General features: G+C 41.7%; 1 protein-coding gene across 1 annotated transcript; it reads left to right on the top strand.

Moving 5' to 3' along the window:
- The first annotated feature begins 3,146 nt into the window (after positions 1-3,146).
- Positions 3,147-25,594, top strand: LOC130076547 (patched domain-containing protein 3-like). The gene is made up of 6 exons (XM_056241665.1): positions 3,147-3,924; positions 4,239-4,366; positions 4,457-4,602; positions 4,682-6,246; positions 23,051-23,123; positions 25,284-25,594. Exons 1-6 carry the CDS (start codon positions 3,226-3,228, stop codon positions 25,592-25,594), a joined length of 2,922 nt encoding a protein of 973 aa, XP_056097640.1. The 5' UTR covers positions 3,147-3,225.
- The last annotated feature ends 1,989 nt before the right edge of the window (positions 25,595-27,583 follow it).

Genomic DNA, 27,583 nt, shown 5'->3' with positions numbered 1-27,583 from the left:
GTGTGTCCGAGCGCGCGCTCGACAGTGCGAGAGAGACCGAGTGTGTCCGAGCGAGCGCTCGACAGTGCGAGAGAGACCGAGTGTGTCCGAGCGCGCGCTCGACAGTGCGAGAGAGACCGAGTGTGTCCGAGCGCGCGCTCGACAGTGCGAGAGAGACCGAGTGTGTCCGAGCGAGCGCTCGACAGTGCGAGAGAGACCGAGTGTGTCCGAGCAAGCGCTCGACAGTGCGAGAGAGACCGAGTGTGTCCGAGCGCGCGCTCGACAGTGCGAGAGAGACCGAGTGTGTCCGAGCGAGCGCTCGACAGTGCGAGAGAGACCGAGTGTGTCCGAGCAAGCGCTCGACAGTGCGAGAGAGACCGAGTGTGTCCGAGCGCGCGCTCGACAGTGCGAGAGAGACCGAGTGTGTCCGAGCAAGCGCTCGACAGTGCGAGAGAGACCGAGTGTGTCCGAGCGCGCGCTCGACAGTGCGAGAGAGACCGAGTGTGTCCGCGAGCGCGCTCGACAGTGCGAGAGAGACCGAGTGTGTCCGCGAGCGCGCTCGACAGTGCGAGAGAGACCGAGTGTGTCCGAGCGAGCGCTCGACAGTGCGAGAGAGACCGAGTGTGTCCGAGCGCGCGCTCGACAGTGCGAGAGAGACCGAGTGTGTCCGCGAGCGCGCTCGACAGTGCGAGAGAGACCGAGTGTGTCCGAGCGCGCGCTCGACAGTGCGAGAGAGACCGAGTGTGTCCGAGCGCAGCGCTCGACAGTGCGAGAGAGACCGAGTGTGTCCGAGCAAGCGCTCGACAGTGCGAGAGAGACCGAGTGTGTCCGAGCAAGCGCTCGACAGTGCGAGAGAGACCGAGTGTGTCCGAGCGCGCGCTCGACAGTGCGAGAGAGACCGAGTGTGTCCGCGAGCGCGCTCGACAGTGCGAGAGAGACCGAGTGTGTCCGCGAGCGCTCGACAGTGCGAGAGAGACCGAGTGTGTCCGAGCGCGCTCGACAGTGCGAGAGAGACCGAGTGTGTCCGAGCGTGCGCTCGACAGTGCGAGAGAGACCGAGTGTGTCCGAGCAAGCGCTCGACAGTGCGAGAGAGACCGAGTGTGTCCGAGCGAGCGCTCGACAGTGCGAGAGAGACCGAGTGTGTCCGCGAGCGCGCTCGACAGTGCGAGAGAGACCGAGTGTGTCCGCGAGCGCGCTCGACAGTGCGAGAGAGACCGAGTGTGTCCGCGAGCGCGCTCGACAGTGCGAGAGAGACCGAGTGTGTCCGAGCGCGCTCGACAGTGCGAGAGAGACCGAGTGTGTCCGCGAGCGCTCGACAGTGCGAGAGAGACCGAGTGTGTCCGCGAGCGCGCTCGACAGTGCGAGAGAGACCGAGTGTGTCCGCGAGCGCGCTCGACAGTGCGAGAGAGACCGAGTGTGTCCGCGAGCGCGCTCGACAGTGCGAGAGAGACCGAGTGTGTCCGCGAGCGCGCTCGACAGTGCGAGAGAGACCGAGTGTGTCCGCGAGCACGCTCGACAGTGCGAGAGAGACCGAGTGTGTCCGAGCGCGCGCTCGACAGTGCGAGAGAGACCGAGTGTGTCCGCGAGCGCTCGACAGTGCGAGAGAGACCGAGTGTGTCCGCGAGCGCGCTCGACAGTGCGAGAGAGACCGAGTGTGTCCGCGAGCGCGCTCGACAGTGCGAGAGAGACCGAGTGTGTCCGCGAGCGCGCTCGACAGTGCGAGAGAGACCGAGTGTGTCCGCGAGCGCGCTCGACAGTGCGAGAGAGACCGAGTGTGTCCGCGAGCACGCTCGACAGTGCGAGAGAGACCGAGTGTGTCCGCGATTTCGTCTGAAAGTAAATGGTGGGGAGATTGGTGTAGCATGGGTAGTGAGTTGTAGATTGAAAGTAATGAGGAAATGATCTGAAACTTGGAGAGGTTTCACCAAAATGTTGTCTGTGATACAGTTGCGTGTGTAAACCAGGTCCAGTTGGTTGCCTGACTTGTGAGTACCGGTGGTGATGAGCCATTTGAGATCGAAGGAGGCCAGGAGAGCCACAAGTTATGAGCTGTGACTGATCCTCTGCTGTTCAGTCTCGATCGCCAGTAATGAAGAACCACGGAGCCAACTTTTAAAAAAAGACTTTTTATAATCCAATAAAGAAATATAGTTATTTATTTCAACCGCCTGTCTGCCTCATGTGTTCCACGGTCTGCTCCTTGGAGCGGTGTTTCGGTGTGGGGGTGGGCGGCCCGCTGGCCCCGACCTCTGACACTATCTCTGTAATATTGCTCCTCTCTGTTGTTAGTGATAACTAACGTTAACCCTTAAACACAGGGGTCGTCAAGTTCGGTCCTGGAGGGCTGGTGTCCTGCAGAGTTTAGCTCCGACCTCATAACATAATGATACCTTTGCAAATCATTAGCTAATGATTAATTAAAGCAGACAACTGGAAGTTGATGTGCATAGCTTTGGCTAATTGTGGTAATTAACATTAATTTACACTATTAGTTAATAAAATATGTTATTAAGGAATTAATACACAATGACAAATTGAATTAATAGCAATTCATGTATTACTTAATCTATTAATCATATAGACTCTTTATTAGTTGCTGATGCAGTAATCATTAATTAATGGTTTAGTTCTCCATGAGTCATACATTAACTCATGATTATCTGTGCATTAGTGAAACATGAAAAACGTGTATTAGTGCACCCGTATTGTAAAGTGTTACCAAATATTCTCTTATCATGTTGTGTGAGACAGTGTGATTTCAAAGGAAAATATCCTCTTGTGGCTGTCGTTACTGCAGGTAAGATATTTTTTGCAGCCTTGGCTTAATGTAGTAATGTAGTGTATTTCTATTTTTATACTGGACCCACGTCATTGTAGAAGTGAATCTAGGTTAGCTAATGCAGCTTTTGAGTTTAATCAAATATTTCCCTGGATGGGGGAATTCCCGGGGTGTTGTAGTCATTTATTTCTTTAAAGACTAGAATTTACTTGTGTATCCACATCCTCATTACGATCCCTTAATATTGAAAATGGCCCAATAGTTAAGCATGCAGTTTCAGTGGTACAGGGGGCAGGTGCCAACAAGGAAGTTTGCTAATGAGTAACCTTCATTTGTTAAAGAGCAACAGTGTTCAGCTCAGCCTATAAGTAAGTTATGACAACATTGAGTCATTGCAGGAGGAGTATGTTTCTGGGGCTTTGCAGAAGAGCAAGATATTCACTGTTGACTGTTGAAGTGTATGGAGGATGGCGAAGTGTAAAACAGACTGCATTGAAAGGCCTCTGTCTCTGGTCTTTGAAAAACTCGGTTGTGTTGTTGGTAGACATCCGTGTGTGTTTATTGTATTAGTTTTATGTGTGGCTGCTGCCCTTGGACCTGGTTTCATCTTTCTTCACGAGAGGGAGGCAAATGATATTGAAGACCAGTTTACGCCTGTCAATGGACCTGCCAAGTTGGAGAGGGCGATTGTGGTGGAAAATTTCCCACAATCAGAAGAGTTTTCTCAGCTACGGCTTTCGTCTGAAGGCACTTATGCCTCTGTGATCATCACAGGCTTGCACAGAGAAAATATATTAACTGAAGCAGCTTTTAATGACATTATAGAGCTAGACAGACAAGTGAAAAGTATAACGTCAGGAAACACTTTTGAGAACCTCTGTGCCAAAACAAAGGGAAGGTGCATGTCAAATGCAATTTTAGACATTATAAATTATAATGCTGCTGAAATAGTTTCTTCAAACATAAAATATCCAATGAATAATGACACATTTCTGGGAACAACCATCGGCGGTGTAGAGCTAAATCCGGATAGCTCAGCCCTAACCAGTGCCAAAGCGGTCAGGCTTTTTTATTTCTTAGACGAGAAGAAGAAAGGAGAAGAAAAGATGAAAAACTGGATTGATGGCTTTCTAAAACTCCTCTCAAACTCTACAGAACAGAAAACGGTAAGTCATGGAAATGATTGTGAGTTATGAGTTATATCTACATGTACATAACTACCTGATGACCATTGTGTATGTAAAAGTGCCTCAAATTACATCAATCAAATAATCTCCAATGACTATAATTCAAGCACCAAAATTAATTTGATAAATTGAACAACATTGATGTACATTTTCTTGATTTTTCTCCAGGATATTCATGTCTATCTTGGCTATTCATTTACCCTAACCTTTTCTTCACTGTGCTTCAACACAATGCAACACATTCATGCATACAGTAACTACAGTGAACTGTGTTTTGTGTTGCTTTTCTACAGGTCCATGTGTCTTACTTTACATCAATATCAAGACAGAATGAGCTTGAGACCAATTCAGACTCTGTGATCCCCCTCTTCTCTGTTACGTATTTCCTGGCCATTACCATGTCAATTCTATCTTGTTTAAGGTATCTCAAATAATTAAAAAAGAATCACATAAGCACATGTTTCTGTCACTGGCGATGTGATTGATCCCTATAGCTTATCCTCTTCCCCAGGTTGGACTGTGTCAGGACGAAGGTGTGGGTGGCTGCGTTCGGTGTGGTCTCCGCTGGGATGGCCGTGTTGGCCAGCTTTGGTCTGCTGCTGTTCTGTGGGATGCCGTTTGCCATGACTGTGGCCACAGCCCCCTTTCTGATTCTGGGTAAATGTCTTTTATTTCATCACCTAGTAGGTGTCTCACAGCTGATGTTCATAGGCTCACCGTCTCTGCTTTCCTCCAGGTGTTGGTGTCGATGACATGTTCATTATGATCTCCTGCTGGCAGAAGACTGAAGTTCATAAAGCCGTTGAGCTTCGTTTAGCAGAAACGTATAAAGAGGCCGGCGTGTCCATCACTATCACGACGCTGACAGATGTGCTGGCTTTCTACATCGGTCTCATGACGCCCTTCCGCTCAGTTCAGTCCTTCTGCATGTACACCAGCACAGCTCTTCTGTTCTGCTACCTCTTCAACATCACCTTCTTTGGCGCGTGTCTCGCACTGAATGGTTGGAGAGAGAAAGGCAACAGACACTGGCTGACCTGCATGAAAGTCCCAGAAGCCACTGGTGATGATGGAGGCTGTTGTGTTGGTGGGGCGTATGATGAAAACACACATAAGGAATTTGAAATGCCAATGGATTCATTCTTTAAAAACTATTACGGCCCTTTTCTGACAAGAGTGTGGGTTAAGGCGCTGGTGTGTCTGGTCTATGCCGGGTATTTGGCAGTCAGTATCTATGGATGTTTCCAAATGCAGGAAGGTCTAGATCTGAAACATTTAGCAGCAGACGGCTCATATGTTGGTAGTTACTATGACAAAGAAGATGAATTCTTCTCTGCCTTTGGTCCCAATGTCATGCTAGTTATAAAGGATGAAGACTTTCAGTACTGGAACCCAACTGCCCGCAAAAGTCTTGATTTGTGTTTGGAAAATTTTCTAAATCTGCCAGTGGCAGATTCAGGCATTTCACCGATTTCTTGGCTGAGTGCATACATGCAGTTTGGACTGAATGCAGATTTAAATTTAGGCAATGAAACACAATTCAAAAGCCATTTATCTGCATTTCTTAATCTGTCTGGTTTTAGTCAAGATGTTAATTTCACTAACAATCAAATTCACGCATCACGTATGTTTATTCAGACTGTGAACATCAGCACAGCGATCGATGAGAAGAACATGCTGGATGTATTTAGAGAAACTGCAGAAAAATGTGTTGTTGATCTGATAGTGTACCACCCTGCATTCATCTATTTCGACCAATATGCCGTCATCGTCAGTAATACAATCCAGAATATAGTAGTTGCTACATGTGCAATGTTAGTCATTTCACTCCTGTTGATCCCAAACCCTCTTTGCTCTCTCTGGGTGACATTTGCCATCGCATCTGTCATTGTGGGAGTGACCGGTTTCATGGCATTATGGGATGTTAGTTTAGACTCCGTGTCTATGATTAATCTTGTTATTTGTATCGGGTTTTCTGTCGACTTCTCTGCTCACATATCCTATGCTTATGTGTCAAGTGAAAAGTCCTCAGCGAATGAGAAAGCCATGGATGCCGTCACTAAACTGGGCTATCCGATCGTTCAGGGTGCCGTGTCCACTATCGCAGGTGTGGTGGTGCTCGCTGCTGCTAAAAGCTACATCTTCAGGACCTTCTTCAAAATCATGTTCTTAGTCATTCTGTTTGGGGCCGTCCATGGCATCGTATTCATACCGGTGTTCCTGACCTTCCTCAGCACTTGCAGTAACAGTCATGAAAAAAAAATAATAATCTTTCAGAGCAGTGACACAAGCGAACGGCAAGTAAAGGCAGTTGTGATTCAGAATGTATGGTGTGCTGATCCTGACTGTCCATAGGCACTGTGACAAGTGGTTTATAAAATGGACGGATGAACTTTTTTTTCTTTTTGTTTGAGCTTAGCTATGTATAGCACTTTTATTTGACCACGGAAGTAATATCAATCATACTGTTCTGTTCTTATGTATACACTGCATCTTACATGTTTTTGAGTATTTATATTTTAATCAAGTTCATCTTTTTCTTTTTTTCTTTTATACTTTTTCATCCAGTTCTATTTATTATATGCACATCTATTCATTTAAACACGTCAATGCAAAGACAACTTTGCATTTGTAATCCAGTTACATTCAAGTACATTGATTCGACCACATCACTGAACATTGGGAATTTTATGTTTGCATTAAAAGATCTTGATCTCAGCACAATTGTCACTGAAGTAAATGAGTAAGTAATTTATTGACACAGTATTTGCATGAATGCATAAACCCCTCTGCCGCTAATGTTCTCTCCTGGATGCCATTATATATAGCAGAGACAATATTTCCTGGTCAACATTTCCTTGTTCCTGATCCTGTTGGAATGTAAATCAGCATTACAGGTGCTGGTCATATAATTAGAATATCATCAAAAAGTTTATTTATTTCAGTAATTCCATTCAAAAAGTGAAACTTGGATATTATATTCATTCATTACACACAGACTGATATATTTCAAATGTTTATTTCATTTAATTGTGATGATTAAAACTGACAACTAATGAAAATCCCAAATTCAGTATATCCGAAAATTAGAATATTACTTAAAGGATAATTCCGGTATTTACGGTATTTAGCACTTTGAGTCTATTTTCTAGTTTGTTTTGGATGAACTAGAGTGGTGTACACAGAAATTTTAACGATGGGTCCTGTCTCGACTTTTTGACTCTTTTAGAATGGACAACTGTCAGTCAGCAGTCTTCCCCATGATTGTGTAGCCTACAGAACTTGAGGGGGCTTTCACACTGGCAGTTTAGTTGGGAACGGGGCACGGTTCGCATGAAAAATCGCTAATGTGAACGCTGTCATGCGTACCTGGTGCGCACTGGGGTACCGAACCCGAGACTACCTGGAGGAGGTGGTGTGAGTTCGGTTGCTCCCGAACCGTGCCGCGGTTCGCGTGAATGTGAAAGCAACACGGACTCGGGTGCGCACTTGTTCAGGAAGTAAAGTGACCTGCGCATGCGTTTTAGCTTATTGTGATGTATTCAGTTAAATAAAACACTTGTAAGGGATGATAGTGTTGATGATTTACCTTGGATACGAGCGATAATGAGCCTGCAGCCCCCTCAGTCTAGTGCATTGCGCGTGAAATCAGGGCACCAAATTTGGAAATCCACTGTCTCCTCAAAAGAGTCCGTCTGCAAGCAGCAGAAGCCCACCTTATGTGACACACGCACAGTAAACCTGTATTGTTCACTCAATTTATTAATTAATTAAAAAACACAATATTGACCCGCGTCCTGTTTTCTGTCATGCGCCGTGCACGTTTGCGATGACGTAATATGCACGCAAACGCACCAGGGTTCGATATTCTACCTTGTCTGTGGACATCGTTCGTTCTAAAGCCAGTGCTGGATAAACAGCAAGCGTTCGTGCGACGGTAGGCTAAATTATTTACGACAGCGGTAATGGACAATTTAGTTTCCAACCAGTAGGGCGACCGAAGAGGAAAAGTTCCATGGTGTTGCTTTAAGAAGATTTAAGAAGTTTAGAATAGGTATTTGTTAGAAATGAAGATTCCGACAAGACGTGCCATTCTTTCCGGTCTTCATTAATCCCTGGTTTAAAGAATATATAGTAAGAATATGAGGGGAGTATTACAACTCTGGCCAATAAGGACATACATTGCATCATATATGATATCCTATAGATCTATATCCTATTGCTGCCTCACTGCTTGTTGCTGTCTGTTGTGAGTGTTTGCTTCGAGGCTGTAAGCTAAGCTCCGTCTAAGTCTCCTATTCGTATTTCTGTTTTGAACCATCATTTATTATCATTTCTAGTTTTTTTAAACTACTAACTACATCTTACCTAACATCTCTGATTAACCTGACATCGCTAGCTTCCATCATTTTTAGCACAACACGCTATTAACTCGCTTGCCTGTTAATGCGCCACCCGTGCGCTCAGTTATTTTTTTATTTTTTTATTTTTCTCGTGTGCACCCGCGCCTCTGAGTTTATAAAAAGCCCAGGTGAGCAAGAATCAGTCAACAAACACGGTGAGTAATGTCTTGTCCTGTTATCGTCACCTGCACTTCATGCCACGTTTAGCATAGCCTTCCCCGTTGGCAATATAGGGTTTAGATGTGATAAATGCAAGGAGACAGTCAGGCTGACGGAGAAGATTTCAGAATTAGAGACACGCATCCAAACTTTAATTGAGGATAGTAAGTGTGCTAGAGCTTTAGATACTATTTTGGATGCGCCTAGCATAGTGAACTCTTTACATGATTCGGTTCCGGCTGAGTTATTGCCTGTGCAGCAGGGCAGATGGGTGACAGTGAGAGATCGCTCTAGTCGCAGATAAAAAAACTACTCTTCCGTTCCGATTACCATAACAAATCGATTTGCCCCTCTCAGTGAAACATCCACTGATAATTCTGTTGATTGTGCCCTGGTAATTGGTGATTCGATCACACGGAACGTGAAAATAGAGACACCAGCCACCATAGTCACATGTTTGCCGGGAGCCAGAGCGCCTGACATCAAAGCAAATTTAAAAGTGCTGGCTAATGCTAATCGTAAATTCTCTAAGATTGTTATTCACGTCGGCACAAATGATGTTCGACTCCGCCAGTCGGAGATCACCAAAATTAATATTAAAGAGGTGTTTGAACTCGCAAGTATGATGTCAGGCACTGTAATTTGCTCTGGCCCCCTTCCTGTTCGAAGGAGTGATGAGATAGTTAGTAGATTGTGTTCACTAAATAGCTGGTTGTCTGAGTGGTGTCCGCAAAATAATGTAGAATTCATAGACAATTGGAAAAGTTTTTGGGGCAAGCCTGACCTGTTGAAAAGAGATGGTATTCATCCCTCCTGGGCTGGTGCTGCTCTTCTCTCTAGTAATTTGGCTCATAGTCTTAGAGATAAAACATGACAATCTGGGGCTCAGGTCAGGAAGCAGACAGACTGGCTAAACCGACCGTCTGCTAGCGGCCTCACGTCACCAAGGTCAGATAAATCCCATCACATAGAGCCTCTTTCACCTAGATATCATCATATAGAGACTGTGTCTGTTCCCCGAATTTGGAAATCCAAAAAACTGCCAAACCCCTTTAAGGGTAAAAATTGTATTGATGTTCAACAAATAAAAAACAGATATAATACAGATGAGCAAACGATAAAGCTTGGGTTGCTGAATATTCGATCCCTTAATTCAAAAGCGCTCATAGTTGATGATATGATTTCAGATTATAACCTAGATGTGCTGTGTTTGACAGAAACCTGGCTAAAACCAAACGATTACATTACTTTAAATGAGTCTACCCCGCAAGATTACGGTTATAAACATGAGCCTCGTCTGAAAGGCAAAGGGGGAGGTGATGCGGTAATTTATAGTAATATTTTCAAAACCACTAAGAAATCTAGTTTTAAATATACTTCTTTTGAAGTGTTGGTGCTTAATGTAAAAATATATGGTGTAAATGATAAATCACGTTTGAGAATTCTGCTGGCTACTGTATACAGGCCACCAGGGCACCATAAAGATTTTATCAAAGAATTTCTATCAGAATTAGTATTGGCTGCAGATAAAGTCCTAATTGTTGGTGATTTTAATATACATGTAGATAATGAAAAAGATGCATTGGGATTGGCATTTAAAGACATTGTAAACTCAATTGGAGTTAGACAACACGTGTCAGGACCTACTCGTTGTCCTAATCATACTCTAGATCTAATACTATCACATGGAATAGATATTGATGCTGTTGAAATTCTGCAGCAGAGGAACGACATCTCAGATCATTATCTAGTCTCGTGTAAATTACATTTAGCCAAGGCTGCAAAGCCGACTCCATGTTATGAATTTGTTAGACCTATCACTTCTGCCACTAAAGATTGCTTTATCAAGAATCTTCCTAATCAGTTTCATCATCTCAGCATCCCAGATAGCTTAGAAGAACTTGATATTGCAACAGAAACTTTTAACTCTCTCTTTTCCAGCACTTTAGATGCTGTTGCTCCGTTGCACTTAAAGAAGATTAAAGAAAATAGTCCAACGCCGTGGTACAACGAGCACACCCGGGCCCTTAAGAGAGCAGCCAGAAAAATGGAGCGCAACTGGAACAAAACAAAACTAGAGGTATTTCGGATTTCATGGAAGGAGAGCTCGATTGCTTACAGCAGGGGTCGGCAACCCAAAATGTTGAAAGAGACATATTGGACCCAAAAAAAAAAAAAAAAAATCTGTCTGGAGCCGCAAAAAATTAAAAGCTTTATATAAGCCTTATAATGAAGGCAACACATGCTGTAAGTGTTATATTATTAGTATCAAAATGATAAGTAGGCTACAAATTAGAGCTTAGATCGGGCCCAAAAAATCAAGCCCGGCCCGACACATTAAACGTAATTATGAACCCGATTTTAACCCGACCATTTTTTAATGCGTGGGTCGTTATAACTGACGTTCTCAACTTTCTTTCTCCCGCCCGCAACATGTATGTTTTGTCCCGCTCCCGCCCGCAAATACACTTTTTTCAGTACCTCCAAATACTTTCAAGTTAGCCTACGTGTCACCACCATACATCCTCCTGATAAATTATTTGTTATTAAAGCATTAAGACACAAACCACTGTTAATTTAACATAAAAGCAAACAGTTTACTGCGTGCATGGTTTGACATGACTGAATGCGCGCAAAGTGCGCTCTCTTAATAATTCCTAAAAAGCTGACAGTTCATCGCGATCTCCCACATCTCTGTTATTATCAATGAAGCTGACTGCACAATGAATCTTTCATAATATCCACACTTTGTTCGTTATAATTAAAGGATTTGCCAGCATACAGAATTCAGCACTGAACAAAAACGTCAGTTTTGAGCGGTGAGGGGAGTCTATCTTAAATGCTTCTGATTGGCCATTGCATTCAAGAAATCAACACATATGTCTGTGATTGGCTATATCGCTCAACGCTGCAAACACATTAGGAATAGAAATTCTGGCCTGTAAATCGTTTCTATTTTGTTTTAGTAGAGTGAGTGCATTACCCCACGCGCCCGCGCTCGCACTCGGCCATCAAATCTAGTCCCACGCCGCACTAGAGTGCGTTGGGAGTGCTCAGCTATCTTTCTCTTTTTCCCCTTGGGATCCATGGCCCATGACACACCCGCCGGTTTGTTTGTTTGTTTGTCAGCCACCGGTCTGGCATCACGCCGATCTTACAGACATGTGTGTCACAGTCTATGACGTAAATTCTTCGTTGACAGAAATGTATTTATTATACACATTTTTACAACGTTGAAAAACTTTAAGAATATTTGTCATGTTTTTCCTCCTACAGAAATTATATTAAAACAAAAAATATTTTTTCCATTTTGACATTTTTGAAAAAGCTCCAGGGAGCCACTAGGGCGGCGCTAGAGCCGCGGGTTGCCGACCTATGGCTTACAGAGAGGCCTTAAAAACTGCTAGATCTGCTTATTTTTCAACCCTATTAGAAGAAAATAAATATAATCCTAGGTATTTATTTGAAACAGTGGCTAAACTAACGAAAAAGAAAGCTTCAAGCCCAGAAGTTTCCAAGAAACACAGCAGTGATGACTTTATAAACTTCTTCACTTATAAGATCGATAATATCAGGGACAAAATTATAACTATGCAACCGTCTACTACAGTATCGCATCAGTATCGCATCAGGCAGTGCATTGTAGTGTCCCTGAGGAACATTTTGATTAATTTGTTGCCATAGGAGAGGAAGAATTTTGCAAACTTGTTAATTCATCTAAATCGACAACTTGTATGATAGATCCTCTTCTAAATATCATTAATTCGTCTTTGTCTCTAGGATACGTATCAAAAACCTTTAAGCTGGCTATGATTAAACCGCTTGTTAAAAAACCGCAACTTGATCCTACAGAATTAGTCAATTACAGGCCGATCTCGAATCTGCCTTTTCTGTCAAAGATACTGGAAAAAGCAGTATCCTCACAACTGTGTTCCTTTCTAGAAAGAAATGATATCTGCGAGGATTTTCAGTCAGGATTCAGACCGTATCATAGTACTGAGACAGCTCTCGTTAGAGTCACAAATGATTTGCTCTTAATGTCCGATCGCGATTGTATCTCTATATTAGTGTTACTCGATCTTAGTGCTGCATTTGACACCATTGACCACAACATTCTTTTAAATAGACTAGAAAACTATGTTGGCATTAGTGGAATTGCACTAGCATGGTTTAAATCATACTTATCTGACCGTTATCAGTTTGTAGCAATAAATGAAGATATGTCTTATCGATCACAAGTTCAGTATGGTGTACCACAAGGCTCAGTACTAGGACCACTGCTGTTCACTCTGTACATGCTACCATTAGGAGATATCATTAGGGAACATGGAATTAGTTTTCACTGTTATGCCGATGATACTCAGCTGTATATTTCTTCATGCCCCGACGAAACTTACCATTTCACAAAATTAACGGAATGCATAGCTGATATAAAAAATTGGATGACTAGTAATTTCCTACTACTAAATTCTGAAAAAAACAGAGATTCTAATTATTGGACAAAAAACTTCCAAACGTAATAACCTAGAATACTGTCTAACACAGTGGTCTCAAAACTCGCGGCCCGAGGGCCATTTGAGGCCCGCGGGGTGATATTTTGTGGCCCCCTACTTGACATTAAAGTTTAATGTTAGTGCGGCCCGTCGTTGCGTGTGCCGCGTTTTTATTTTTTTATCCCTTATGGGCTACCATAGATAGTCTCGTGACAGCTTACGGTGGGTTTGTTGTTAATAGTTGTCATAGACAACCGCGAAGTACAAACATACTGCGCCTGGAAAAAATGAGCGCGTCGCTTCAATTATGAGCGGGCTTGCCGCGCGCCTACATTTGAAATAACGAACTTGAGCGTGCAAAATATGTGAACGGCCCCTTGGCGAGCTACCACCAATCAGGCCTCGAGCTACTGGTAGCTCACGAGCGACATGTTGGAGATCCTTGCTCTAAAACAATGTGAGAATAGTCATTTTGAGCTTGTAATATGTGTCCAACAGGTTGATAAGAAGGTTTGCTTTGATTTGTGCAGTCAGTAATTTGCCTGAGACACTATACTGTACATGTGTAGAAAGAATTCAAGAATTCAATAAGACGGGCAGACATGACTGCAAATATTTGTATTTCAAAAGCAATAATTGTTTTTCTAAGTATAATAAAAGGAAATGTGCCTTCCAAAAAACATTCAATATCATATTGAAAATAAAAAGGACATGAGGAAATATAAGTACCACAAATATGTGTTATAAGGAAAAGATAAAGAAAGTTTGTAAAATGAACTTCAACTGTCAGAAGGACAGCTCATGAAGAACCAATCATGTACAGAAAGGAATGTTCAAATTCAGAGGAACAGATCAGAAGAAACGTTAATAATAAAGATTGAGAAGATCAGTTGTGCTCCTTTTTTGGAATACTTGAATACTATTTTTTTGTGGAATACTTGATGCGGCCCAGCCTGACCCAGACTCTACCTCCAGCGGCCCCCAGTTAAGTTGAGTTTGAAACCCCTGGTCTAACACTTAATGTTGCTCTGTTAAGTCTTCGTCGTCGGTTAGGAACCTGGGTGTGTGTGTGTGTGTGTGTGCTCTTTGATACCAATCTTTCATTTGAAAGTCACGAGTCTAGTATCTGTAAAACCACATTTTTCCATATTAAAAATATATCTAAATTACGTCATATGCTCTCACTGACAAATGCGGAACAATTAGTTCATGCGTTCATGACCTCAAGGCTAGATTATTGTAATGCTCTACTGGGTGGTTCCCCTGCACGCTTAATAAATAAACTACAGCTAGTTTAAAACGCAGCAGCTCGAGTTCTTACCAGAACCAGGAACTATGACCATATTAGCCCGGTTCTGTCAACACTGCATTGGCTGCCTATTAAACATCGTATACATTTTTAAATATTGCTGATTACTTACAAAGCACTAAATGGTTTAGCTCCGCAGTACTTGAGCGAGCTCTTAACGCATTATAGTCCTTCACGTCTATTGCGATCTCAAAATTCTGGCCAGTTGATAATACCTAGAATATCAAAATCAACTGCTGGCGGGAGATCCTTTTCCTATTTAGCACCAAAACTTTGGAACAATCTTCCTAACATGGTCCGGGAAGCAGACACAGTCTGTCAGTTTAAATCTAGACTAAAAACACATCTCTTTGGCTTAGCATACACATAACACATTATAGATTTCTATAATTTAATGTTAGGCTGTATAGTTTAGATCTGCCGGAACCGGGAACACTTCCCATAATTCCTGATGTACTTTGTACATCTTAAGAAGGATGGCGTCTACGCTAATATTAGTCTCTCTGTTTATCCCGAGGTTTACCGCAAACCGCCGGATCCAGGCCATATCCAGATCTGAGGAAGGACCATCACATGGACACGACGACAACGCATCCCTGAAGTGCCAGCCTCATCAACACTGTGAAGGCCTCATGGACACCTCAACAAACTCATCTCCACACCGGCGTGATGACTCCAACCTAAACCAGATGAACTGGATAAATATCGTGAAAGTTCTGATCCCATCTGACTTCTGACCTATTATGCTGCCTAAATCATAATCATAGACTGTTCCTTCGTTGGCCAAAGGAGGACTGGCCCCCTGACTGAGTCTGGGTTCTCCCAAGGTTTTTTTCTCCATTCTGTCACCTGATGGAGTTTTGGTTCCTTGCCACTGTCGCCTTTTTCGCCTTTCTTCACCTTTGTCGCCACTGGCTTTTGGCTTGCTTAGTTGGGGACATTTTAACATTTAATTTTGAATTTAACAATACTATTACAACATTATTTTCCTGTTATCTCTGTAAAGCTGCTTTGAAACAATTTGTATTGTAAAAAGCGCTATATAAATAAAGGTGACTTGACTTGACTTGACCCTTGTGAACAATCTAAATGGCAGCAGAGGGGGGCCAAAAAAGATATTTGGCATTTACATGAAGGACAGTTTGTTGAACCAACAATACTTTTGAATAGTCTCAATCCAGATGCGCATGGTATTAAAAAACCATGTGCAAGGGGGGAATAAGTGTAGGCAAAATTAAGGTAAAATTAAGGAAATTAAAATTAAATTAAAAGGCATTTTTTGCAAAGTTTGTATCTAAACACTTGGTAATGGATTATGTGGACATAATATGAATGGGTGAAAGCAATTAAATCAGCAGAGGAGGGGCAGGAGCAAAATACATTTCTAACTAAGTAAGAATCCTTAGATTTGAAATGTTATCAGAAATAAGTTCAGATAATGGGTCAGCATTCATTGCAGAAATATTGAAGATTAAAATGAATTAATTGTATACAAACACTTAAATTACATACAAGGAAGTTTTAATAATAAGTAATTTATAATGATTTATGTTTAAATGGTTGATATAAATACTCTTAGATTGTTAGATATACAGAAAAAGAAAGGTACATATAATGGATATGTAAGATAGCGCAAAAAGTTATTTTCTAGTTATTTTTTCTAATTGTCTAATGAGTTTAATTGAATGACTTTTATGAGATAAATGTAACATTGCTCTCAAGCTTTCTTAGTTTGAGTTAAGGTAGTCTTGAACTGAGGAGCTACAATGAGAATGAGAAGCTACAATACGTGAGATAAAAAATGTCAAAGGGTATTTATTGTTTAAATTTGGAAATAAAATTGACAGAATGTGAAATGAAAAACGAATGAAAGTATCAAAGCATATTGCGATTAATTAAATAGAAGATTCACTAAAATGTTCTGTTCGTTCATCAACTAAAAATGACTGACTAAAAGATTGATTCTTCGAATTTAAGAATTGATATTCCTTCATAAAAATAAGAAGCGATTAAAAATATATAAAGCGATTAATATAATAAAAATATTAAAAATAGGAAAGAGGTATGTATTTCATATTTTGATACCATATTCATATGGATCATGCGAAATAAAAATGCAGAATGAATCAATTATACTACTATAATCAGCAGAGATTTATTGTAATGCTTTGTCTACATTAAGAGGAAAACAATTATGAGAAAAATAAGTAGAATGACTTATGTTAGGAGATCAGTGTTGCACTTTTCCCAAATAATATTGCGCAGGAAGGAAAAATTAGCGATTACGATTAAGTTAAAGAAGCCTAAGAGCAGAAGTTAAGGAAAACTTAATGTAAAGTTTGGAGAATTATGGGCAAGGTGCTCATAATTAGGCTCAAAGGGATGTTTTTTTGGAGATGCAATATTGAAAGGGGGTTATCATTCTGTTGTGTACTTTACATATTAAGATCACTAGTTGGAAAACCATGGTTAAACAAATGGTTAAACTGAAATATTAAGATAATGAAAACTGGGGCAACCAAATTGATATTTACAAACATTGGATGTTGATTCGAGTACCTCAAACGAGGACGACGAAGATGATTGATGAGCCAGAGGAGACCTTCTACGATGTGCAAAGTGTCTAGGTCGAAGAGGATATCTACACTACATAACTGTGTCAATAACATGCAATGCTGAAACAAATGTACACACACTTATAACAATGTCTTATTATTTGTTTAATTTTAATGTTAATTAAGGAGTAGAGAATCTTTCACTCTCTCGATTGAAAGAAAAGAACGAAAAAACAACTGAAAGAAAGAAAAATGTATGGAGAGAGATGTTTGGTTCTTATGCTCCTCCGGAGTGTGGTGGCATAATCTAGTCATTGGAAGGAAGAATGGGTGACTCAATTGAGTCACTAGGTAGCATAACTGAGGGGGCTGGATTTTGAAACTACACTCTGGAAAGGATTTTGAAGTGGGGCTTAAATAAGCCCTAGAGGGGGGAATGTTGAAGATTTTATTATTTAGAAAATAAGTAATTTAGCTATATAAGAATACACAATTATTTCCTCTGTGTGTGACTTTGGATGTCCTCTGTGTGTGTCTGGAAACCTGTAAAAAGACCTTGAATGTTGAGGCAGCAGAAAATTCTATTCTGAGAAGTCAGATGGTACAAGACCTTCACCCAAAACTATCTATAAGTGTATGACCATCTTTGGAAAAGGATGTATGTATATAAGTATGAACCAAGCTAAAATCGGGAGTGATCGCCTGCGGGAGGATGTGACCTCATGCTGGGGGAGTGATCTCCTGCAGGGGATGCTCGGCTTTGTTGTAAAATAAAGTCTAATATTTCTGGCATCAAAGATCTCTGAGAAAGTGATTTCCCAAAAAGACTAGCCCCTCAACACTAGTCAGCTCTCTCAACCAATCCGTCATATTTTTAATAGATGTTTGCATAGTGGTGTATATCCAAATATTTGGAAAGAATCTAAATTTATACCAAAATGATATATATTACTTTAAAAGGGGAAAATATACCTTTCAGATTCTAACTGTAGGCCAATTAGTATACTTCCTATTCTGAGTAAGATTTTAGAGAAGATTACTTTTAAGCAAGTTTTACATTATTTTAGTATAAATAGATTGCTTGCTAATGCACAACATGCTTATAGACCAGGACATTCTATTTGTAATACTCTTATACACATGGGTTAGCAAGGGTTAGCATGTCTAGATGATAAGAAACTGGTGGGTTCTGTTCTTTTAGATTTTACAGCAGCCTTTGATGTTATTGACCATGATATTCTTGTTGCCAAACTGAAATGTTATGGTTTTTCACGTACAGCCTGGACTGGAAGTTATCTTTCTAATAGGAATCAGAATCTATTTTATAATGGATCTTTTTCTGAGACCAAAAATACTTACTGCGGTGTTCCACAGGGAAGTTGTTTAGGTCCACTTTTATTTTCTATTTTTATAAATGATTTATAGTGTGTTGATAATGCTAATTTAGTTATGTATGCAGATGATTCAACAATGTTTACTGCAGCAACTACATCGGCTGAGCTTCATGCTATGTTTACACGGAAACAATCTGAAGAGAAAACACAAAAGTGGCGTTGCGTTATCACTTTTTATTCTGCGTTTAGACGAGCGTTATGGTTGGGAAATCCGCGTGCATATGGTGACGCAAAAGTGTGTGAAATTCGATGTAGTATGCACTCCAGGTGGCTAGGTGGCAATGTGAAGCACTGCCACACAACAACACCAATATCTTAGCCTTATCTTAGTCTTTTAACTGCTGAAAAGACTCTTGTATGTTTTTCAGAGCTGCTAGGGCAACTTGAAGGTCCGACGTATGGAAATAATCTGACATGTTGGTTGTTATTTTCCTGTACTGGCGCATGCATATGACGTAAACGCGTACGCGACGAGAGCCACCGTGAGCAGATTTGCGTTTTTACCGTTTAGACGGGAACGCGACGGTGGAGCGTTTTTAAGATTTCCACTCTGGAGGGTGGTTTCACTTTTTTGCGTTTTTAAGCCCCCAAAACGCCGTTGCCATGTAAACGAAAGGCACATACGATCAAATATTTTTACGTTTTCACCCGGAATCGTTCTCGTGTAAACGGGGCCTCAGAGGAACTGAAAGGGTTAGTTCACCCAAAAAATAAATTCTGTCAGTAATTACTAACCCATGTTGTTCCAACTCCGTAAGACTTTTGTTTATCTTCGGAACACAAATTATAATATTTTTGATGAAATCTGAGAACTGGCTCACTCTTTCATAGGCTACAAGGTCATTTCATCTGCCAGCCCAGAAAAGTTAGTAAAGACATCGTTAAAATAGTCCAAGTGACTTCAGTGGCTCAACCTTAAGTTTATCAAGTGACTAGAATACTTTTTGTGCGCAAAACCCCACAAAAATAATGACTTTATTCAACTACTCATTTTCTTCCATGTGAGCCTTTGACGTGAGTTCTCGAGAGCCACGACGCATGAGCGAGAACTGAGAAGATCTAAAGCTCATATGACATTTATCCAAGCATTTCCAATAAGTCAAGCACCAAAACTCATTTGGACAGCAATTCAAGTATACAGAAATCATTAACTGAATACACAATGAAACATGTGTACAGTAATTATTCAGAACAGGTTTTTTTTTTCTTTTCATTTCTACAGGTCAATGTGTCTGTCTTCACATCAATACCAAGACGGAATGAGTTCGAGACCAATTCAGACTCTGTGATCCCCCTCTTCTCTGTTACATATTTCTTGTCCATTACCATTTAAATTCTGGGGAAAACTTTAGAATACTCTTCCGTCTTTAATTAATAACTACACAGGAACAAATGAGTAACTCATTATTAACACTCTATTAGCTACTGTTAACTAACAAGAAGCTCTGATTAATGAATTAGTGAATAATAGCGCTCAGTCGAATGTGGTATTTTTGTAAGCTTTTGGATAATAATGACGGTTTTGGATAATAATGACTTGTGTTAAAGTCCCTGTAAAGTCAAAATTAAGTATGTGTTCTGAGTTTGTCACACCACAGAAAAATGTGTTATTAGCCACCCAGTCAAATTTGAATGATAAAAAAAGCCGGCAAGTACATAAAATAAGCTATCAAAATCTTGAAAAAAATAGCAGTAGTCTCTGCTCTCTAAAGCTGGGGGCGTGTCCACTGGCTTCGCTGAAACCACGCCCACTCGCAAGAAAGCTGCCGTTGCCACACTCAACTGTCACTGCTACAGCCGGAATGAATGCTCGCACGGTGGGCACGCACTGCCGATGATACACCAGTTTTCGGCACGATGGGAGGATGAAGGCCGAGGCAGGAGATAGTCGGTTCGGCCCCATTCACCAGTAACATCGGATTATCAGTGAATCCCAGTGAATCTAAGTTTATAAAACTATCCTGTGTAAAATGATCACTACAGAGGAAGGTTTTGGCGGTGATCCTCAGCTCTACATCAAGGTGGCTCTTCACAAAATGAATCCAATTCTTCTTGATGTGATCGTTTTTCGGAAATTTAAATAAGGACACCGATCTGTTTTGTACGTGGTCGCATCCAGGTAGTACGCATTTCCATGACGAAGGCATAGCTAACTAGCAAACTGTAGGCTGTAGTAACTAATACTACCGAAAGTAACTCGCGATTGAGTGGCAAACTGATGTGAATGTGCTCTATTTATATTGTTAGGGGAGGGGCCAGCCTCAGTGGCTCCAGTGCATCATCAAGTAGGGGCGTGTCCAGGAGCTCAGGGGCTCCAGTGCGTTATCAAGTAGGGGCGTGTCCAGGAGCTCAGGGACTCCAGTGCGTCATCAAGTAGGGGCGTGTCCAGGAGCTCAGGGGCTCCAGTGCGTCATCAAGTAGGGGCGTGTCCAGGAGCTCAGGGACTCCAGTGCGTCATCAAGTAGGGGCGTGTCCAGGAGCTCAGGGACTCCAGTGCGTCATCAAGTAGGGGCGTGTCCAGGAGCTCAGGGACTCCATTGAGTCATCAAGTAGAGGCGTGTCCAGGAGCTCAGGGGCTCCAGTGCGTCATCAAGTAGGGGCGTGTCCAGGAGCTCAGGGACTCCAGTGCGTCATCAAGTAGAGGCGTGTCCAGGAGCTCAGGGGCTCCAGTGCGTCATCAAGTAGGGGCGTGTCCAGGAGCTCAGGGACTCCAGTTTTAGCCCTGCAAAAAATCCGGAACACAGCAATGGTGAAAAACTGTTTAACGGTCTAACTCCACAATTCAGTACTTTACAGTTCACAGTCTTTGTAATATGTTTTAGCAATACATTTCTAACATTTATAATGTGTTTACATTTTTTTTAGTATTATTATTATTATTATTTTTTATTGCATTTACAGGGACTTCAAGCTGACATTTTGGACAAAACTAGCTAGCTTACCAATTCAGGCTAATATTTAGCCAAATGATTTGCATGGTTTTATACATTGCTATATCACCAATATGGATCATTTAGACCTGGACAAATTTGCTTAGACGTAACAACAATAACATTGGTTCTGCTCAAATTTTATTTTGACAATCCAAAAACAGTTTTTAAAGTAAATGGGTGCTTCCCATGTGCTTTTCCTTTTCAGTCTGGTAGAAATGATGGGTGGTTCCAAAATATATTGTCACATGACAATACAAGTGTACAGTTGCCAAGATAAAGGGGCTGGGTCAACTTACCCACTGGCTCATCTTACCCCACCCTCCCTACTCACTAATACGTTAATAGAGTTTATTTTTAGTTAATAGTAGTTACTAAAGTAGATGTCTCTAGGATACGTACCAAAAACCTTTAAGCTGGCTATGATTAAACCGCTTGTTAAAAAAACGCAACTTGATCATACAGAATTAGTCAATTACAGGCCGATCTCGAATCTGCCTTTTCTGTCAAAGATACTGGAAAAAGCAGTATCCTCACAACCGTGTTCCTTTTTAGAAAGAAATTATATCTGCGAGGATTTTCAGTCAGGATTTAGACCGTATCATAGTACTGAGACTGCTCTCATTAGAGTCACAAATGATTTGCTCTTATCATCCGATCGTGGTTGTATCTCTCTATTAGTGTTACTTGATCTTAGTGGTGCATTTGATACTATCGACCACAACATTCTTTTAAATAGACTAGAAAACTATCTTGGCATTAGTGGAATTGCACTAGCATGGTTTAAATCATACTTATCTGACCGTTATCAGTTTGTAGCAGTAAATGAAGAGATGTCTTATCGATCACAAGTTCAGTATGGTGTACCACAAGGCTCAGTTCTAGGACCATTGCTGTTCACTCTGCACATCCTACTGTAGCAGGGTGGACTAACTCCACCTACTGAGAGCATGCACATGCAAGTAGTTGATTGGGCGCCGTGGGATGGCATATAAAGGAAGGGGATTTGGGCGACCGGATGTGTGCCTTGGCGGCGTCGGATGTCACTTTCATCCGTGGCCGCCTAAGGGTTAACCGCGGTCTGGTCTCCCTGTCTGCTGGGCGCGTGCAGCCGATTCGTCTCAGGTAACATTAGTTTGTTTACGTGTGAGTTATCCCTTGCTGCTCTCAGCGAGATATTCATAGTCTGTCAATTACAGCGGCATGCTTCCGACTGAGCGTCTGTATCCCCGCATGGCGCGTGGCCATGAATGGGCCGATTACATCTGCTGGTATGTATAATTATATCTGTCGACCTTAGTTATATTACTTTCATTAACATATTGTTATGCTCGGCAGGGTTATCGGCATATCTGAGGGCTCCCCCGTTGTATCTAATGGGATCGAGCGACAAATCTAACTTGGGGAACGGTTGAGTGGGACTATGTTGCTGTTTTGCTTCTATTGGGTATCTCCTGGTAACTGCGCACGCCGTGACGATCCGGTGTGCTGGTCGGTCTGCTTTTAACCGCGGCCACCTGTCCAACTCTGATGTATGTCTTGCTTTTACGATTAATCTCCGGATGACTGTGCACGCCGTAAAGATACTGTGTGCTGGTTGGTCTGCCTTTACCCGCGGCCACCGTTTCAACCGTGATACTATAGTTGTGAATGGAGTTGATGTTTATGATTGCTTGTTATTCGTTATAGTTTGCCGTGCATTCTGTGCATTGTATTGATTGCTGTTGATTGAGTGAACTGTGTGCTTTGAATATGTTTTCTCTTAGGAGAACAGTGATTTGTATTTTTTCTGTGTGTTATGGTGAGTTTATATTGTGTTTTAAATGTGCTGATCCATTTTTGTGTGATTTCTTCTTTTGTAGGAGCTGGAGGTTCCTGGAGAGGGGTGGCTAGCTGCCATTGTGTGTGGGGTGGTTACACCTATGCCGTGTGTCTGTTTGCAGCTAATCTTCACGTGTGTGTGGGAGCGCGTGTATGGGGATAGGGGCTCATATTAAATTAGCGGCTAGCCTGTACCTCCAGGTACCACCACTCCGGTCAAAGGGTTTCTTGTGAGTATGTTGTTGTTGTTGTATGATACAGATGGTACATGTTACTGTGAAGTTGAGCCTGAGATTATGTGACCTTTTTAATTATTTATTATGTAAATGCATATGAGAAATAAAAAAATACTTATTTTTGCACATGTGTTTCACCCACGTCTCTTTGCCCACGTTGATAACGAATCTGTGCGCCCTTAGGGCGGTTAGTATTCTTCAATGAGCCCGAGCCCCTGATGCCACACTACCATTAGGAGATATCATTAGGAAACATGGAATTAGCGTTCACTGTTATGCTGATGATACTCAGCTGTATATTTCTTCAAAACCTAACGAAACTTACCAATTCACAAAATGAACGAAATGCATAGGTGATATAAAAAATTGGATGACTAGTAATTTCCTACTACTAAATTCTGAAAAAACAGAGATTCTAATTATTGGACAAAAAACTTCCACAGGTTTCCACAAAAACCTAGAATACTGTCTAACACTTAATGTTGCTCTGTCAAGTCTTCGTCGTCGGTTAGGAACCTGGGTGTGCTCTTTGATACCAATCTTTCATTTGAAAGTCACGTGTCTAGTATCTGTAAAACCGCATTTTTCCATCTTAAAAATATATCTAAATTACGCCATATGCTCTCATTAACAAATGCAGAACAATTAGTTCATCCGTTCTTGACATCAAGACTAGATTATTGTAATGCTCTACTGGGTGGGTGCCCTGCACGCTTAATAAACAAACTACAGCTAGTTCGAAGCGTAGCCGCTACAGTTCTTACCAGAACCAGGAAGTATGACCATATTAGCCCGGTTCTGTCAACACTGCATTGGCTCCCTATTAATATCGTATAAATTTTTAAATATTGTTGATTACTTACAAAGCACTAAATGGTTTAGCTCCGCAGTACTTGAGCGAGCTCTTAACGCATTATAGTCCTTCACGTCTATTGCAATCTCAAAATTCTGGCCAGTTGATAATACCTAGAATTTCAAAATCGACTTCTGGCGGGAGATCCTTTTCCTATTTAGCACCAAAACTTTGGAACAATCTTCCTAACATGGTCCGGGAAGCAGACACAGTCTGACAGCTTAAATCTAGACTAAAAACACATCTCTTTGGCTTAGCATACACATAACACATTATAGATTTCTATAATTCAATGTTAGGCTGTATAGTTTTAGATCAGCCGGAACCGGGAACACTTCTCATAATTCCTGATGTACTTTGTACATCTTAAGAAGGATGGCGTCTACGCTAATATTAGTCTCTCTGTTTATCCCGAGGTTTACCGCAAACCGCCGGATCCAGACCATATCCAGATCTGAGGAAGGACCATCACATGGACACGACGACAACGCATCCCTGAAGTGCCAGCCTCATCAACCCTGTGAAGGCCTCATGGACACCTCAACAAACTCATCTCCACACCGGCGTGATGACTCCAACCTAAACCAGATGAACTGGATAAATATCGTGAAAGTTCTGATCCCATCTGACTTCTGACCTATTATGCTGCCTAAATCAAAATCAGAGACTGTTCCTTCGTTGGCCAAAGGAGGACTGGCCCCCTGACTGAGTCTGGGTTCTCCCAAGGTTTTTTTCTCCATTCTGTCACCTGATGGAGTTTTGGTTCCTTGCCACTGTCGCCTTTTTCGCCTTTCTTCACCTTTGTCGCCACTGGCTTTTGGCTTGCTTAGTTGGGGACATATAACATTTAATTTTAAATTTAACAGTACTATTACAACATTATTTTCCTGTTATCTCTGTAAAGCTGCTTTGAAACAATTTGTGTCGTAAAAAGCACTATATAAATAAAGGTGACTTGACTTGACTTACAGTATTAATAATGCGTTACTCATTTGTTCCTGTACAGTTATTAATTAATGACAGAATAGTATTTCTAAATTGTTACCCAATTCTGTCTTGTTTAAGGTATCATAAAGAAGTAAAAATCACATTAGCACATGTTTCTATCAGTAGCTATGTCATTTATCCCTTGTCTCTTCCCACAGGTTAGACTGTCAGGATGAAGGTGTGGGTGGCTGTGTTCAGTGTCCATCACTATCACCACGCTGACAGATGTGCTGGCTTTCTACATCGGTCTCTTGACGCCCTTCCGCTCAGTTCAGTCCTTCTGCATGTACACCAGCACAGCTCTTCTGTTCTACTACCTCTTCAACATCACCTTCTTTGGCGCGTGTCTCGCACTGAATGGTTGGAGAGAGAAAGGCAACAGACACTGGCTGACCTGCATGAAAGTCCCAGAAGCCACTGGTGATGATGGAGGCTGTTGTGTTGCATTTGAAATGCCAATGGATTCATTCTTTAAAAACTATTACGTCCCTTTCTTAACAAAAGTGTAGGTTAAGGCACTCGTTTATTTGGCAGTCAGTATCTATGGATGCTTACACTCTACATTCATCACTTTTGTTTGACCACGCAAGTAATAGGAATCATACTGTTCTGTTCTTATGTATACACTGCATCTTACATGTTTTTGTGTGTTTGTTTTAATCAAAACTTTTTTTAAATCCCTTTTCATCCAGTTCTATTTATTATATGCACATCTATTAATTTAAACATGTCAATGCAAAGACAACTTTGCATTTGTAATCCAGTTACATTCAAGTACATTGATTAGACCACATTACTGAACATTGGGAATTTTATGTTTGCATTAAAAGATCTTGATCTCAGCACAATTGTCACTGAAGTAAATTGTAAGTAAGTAATTTATTGACACGGTATATGCATGAATGCATAAACCCCTCTGCCGCTAATGTTTTCTCCTGGATGCCATTATATATAGCAGAGACAATATTTCCTGGTCAACATTTCCTTGTTCCTGATCCTGTTGGAATGTAAATCAGCACTAATGTTAAAAAGTGTTGATTTAAGTTAAAGAGTAATCCATCTATTCTGTGCCTTTAGGTCAATTAAACATTAGCAAATAGATCCTTACAGAACCACCCCCCCCCCCCCCCCCGAAATCATATCATTAACTATGAGTGCTTTTGAAGTAAGGGATCGAATATTCAGCAACCCAAGCTTTATCGTTTGCTCATCTGTATTATATCTGCTTTTTATGTGTTGAACATCAATTACATTTTTAACCTTAGATAGGTTTGGACGTTTTTTTGGATTTCCAAATTCAGGGAACAGACACAGTCTCTATATGATGATATCTAGGTGAAAGAGGCTCTATGTGATGGGATTTATCTGACCTTGGTGACGTGAGGCCGCTGGCAGACGGTCGGTTTAGCCAGTCTGTCTGCTTCCTGACCTGAGCCCCAGATTGTCATGTTTTAGCTCTAATGGGCCTTTCACACAGGACGCGGAATGCGCTGCGCTATGAAACCCATTCATTTCAATGGCTTGCGCCGCGCGAAGACGTTTTGTTGCTGCGTCGACCAAAGCGCAAGCGCAGCGGTGCGCAGCTCGCGCGCACACGCCGCGGTCAAAGTTCAAAATAGTTCAACTTTTGCCGGTGCGCTCTGTTACGATTACCAGCGCGGCCAAAAGAAACGGGACTTCCAAACAAACACGGAAATCAAAATGGATGAACGGCTAGCACTGTGCACGGGACAGATACTTAGTTTACTGCTGACCGAAAGGAGGAACAACAATCAAAATAACTAACGTTATTATACTGACGTGTAGAACTCCCGCTTAAAGTTTTTGAAAACTCCGCCTACTTTGCTCTGGCATAGCGCAGCGCAAATCACGTTGTATCTGAAGGGCAACGTTGAACCCAGCACAGCGCATTCCGCGTCCTGTGTGAAAGCCCCTTAAGACTATGAGCCAAATTACTAGAGAGAAGAGCAGCACCAGCCCAGGAGGGATGGATACCATCTCTTTTCAACAGGTCAGGCTTGCCCCAAAAACTTTTCCAATTGTCTATGAATTCTATATTATTTTGCGGACACCACTTAGACAGTCAGCCATTGAGTGAACACAATCTACTAACTATCTCCTCACTCCGGCGAACAGAAGGCCTTTATTAACCCGCCAGAGCCTTGTCGAGGACTTTTATCATGGATGGATGAACTTTTATGGACTTCCAAAGACATAAACCCATTCACTGCCATTATTAAGCTTGGAAGAGCCAGGACATTTTTTTATATAACTCTGATTGTATTCGCCTGAAAGAAGAATGTCATATACACCTAGGATGACTTGAGGTTAAGTAAATCATGGGCTAATTTTCATTTTTGGGTGAACTGTCCCTTTAAGCGTTTGTGTCAGTAAGATCTTCTATCGTTTTGCTGGGGACAAAGTAGTGTAATTGAATTGTCAATCTGCATTAATAGACAGTTTTAGGTAATAGTGGCCCACAACTGATTAGCAGAACT

The sequence above is a fragment of the Rhinichthys klamathensis genome, unplaced genomic scaffold (assembly GCF_029890125.1).
Source record: "Rhinichthys klamathensis goyatoka isolate OS25496 unplaced genomic scaffold, OSU_Roscu_1.1 h1tg000661l_1, whole genome shotgun sequence".
NCBI lineage: Eukaryota > Metazoa > Chordata > Actinopteri > Cypriniformes > Leuciscidae > Rhinichthys > Rhinichthys klamathensis.
Note: the sequence above shows the minus strand (reverse complement) of the source record. Positions and strands in the feature narration are given on the sequence as shown.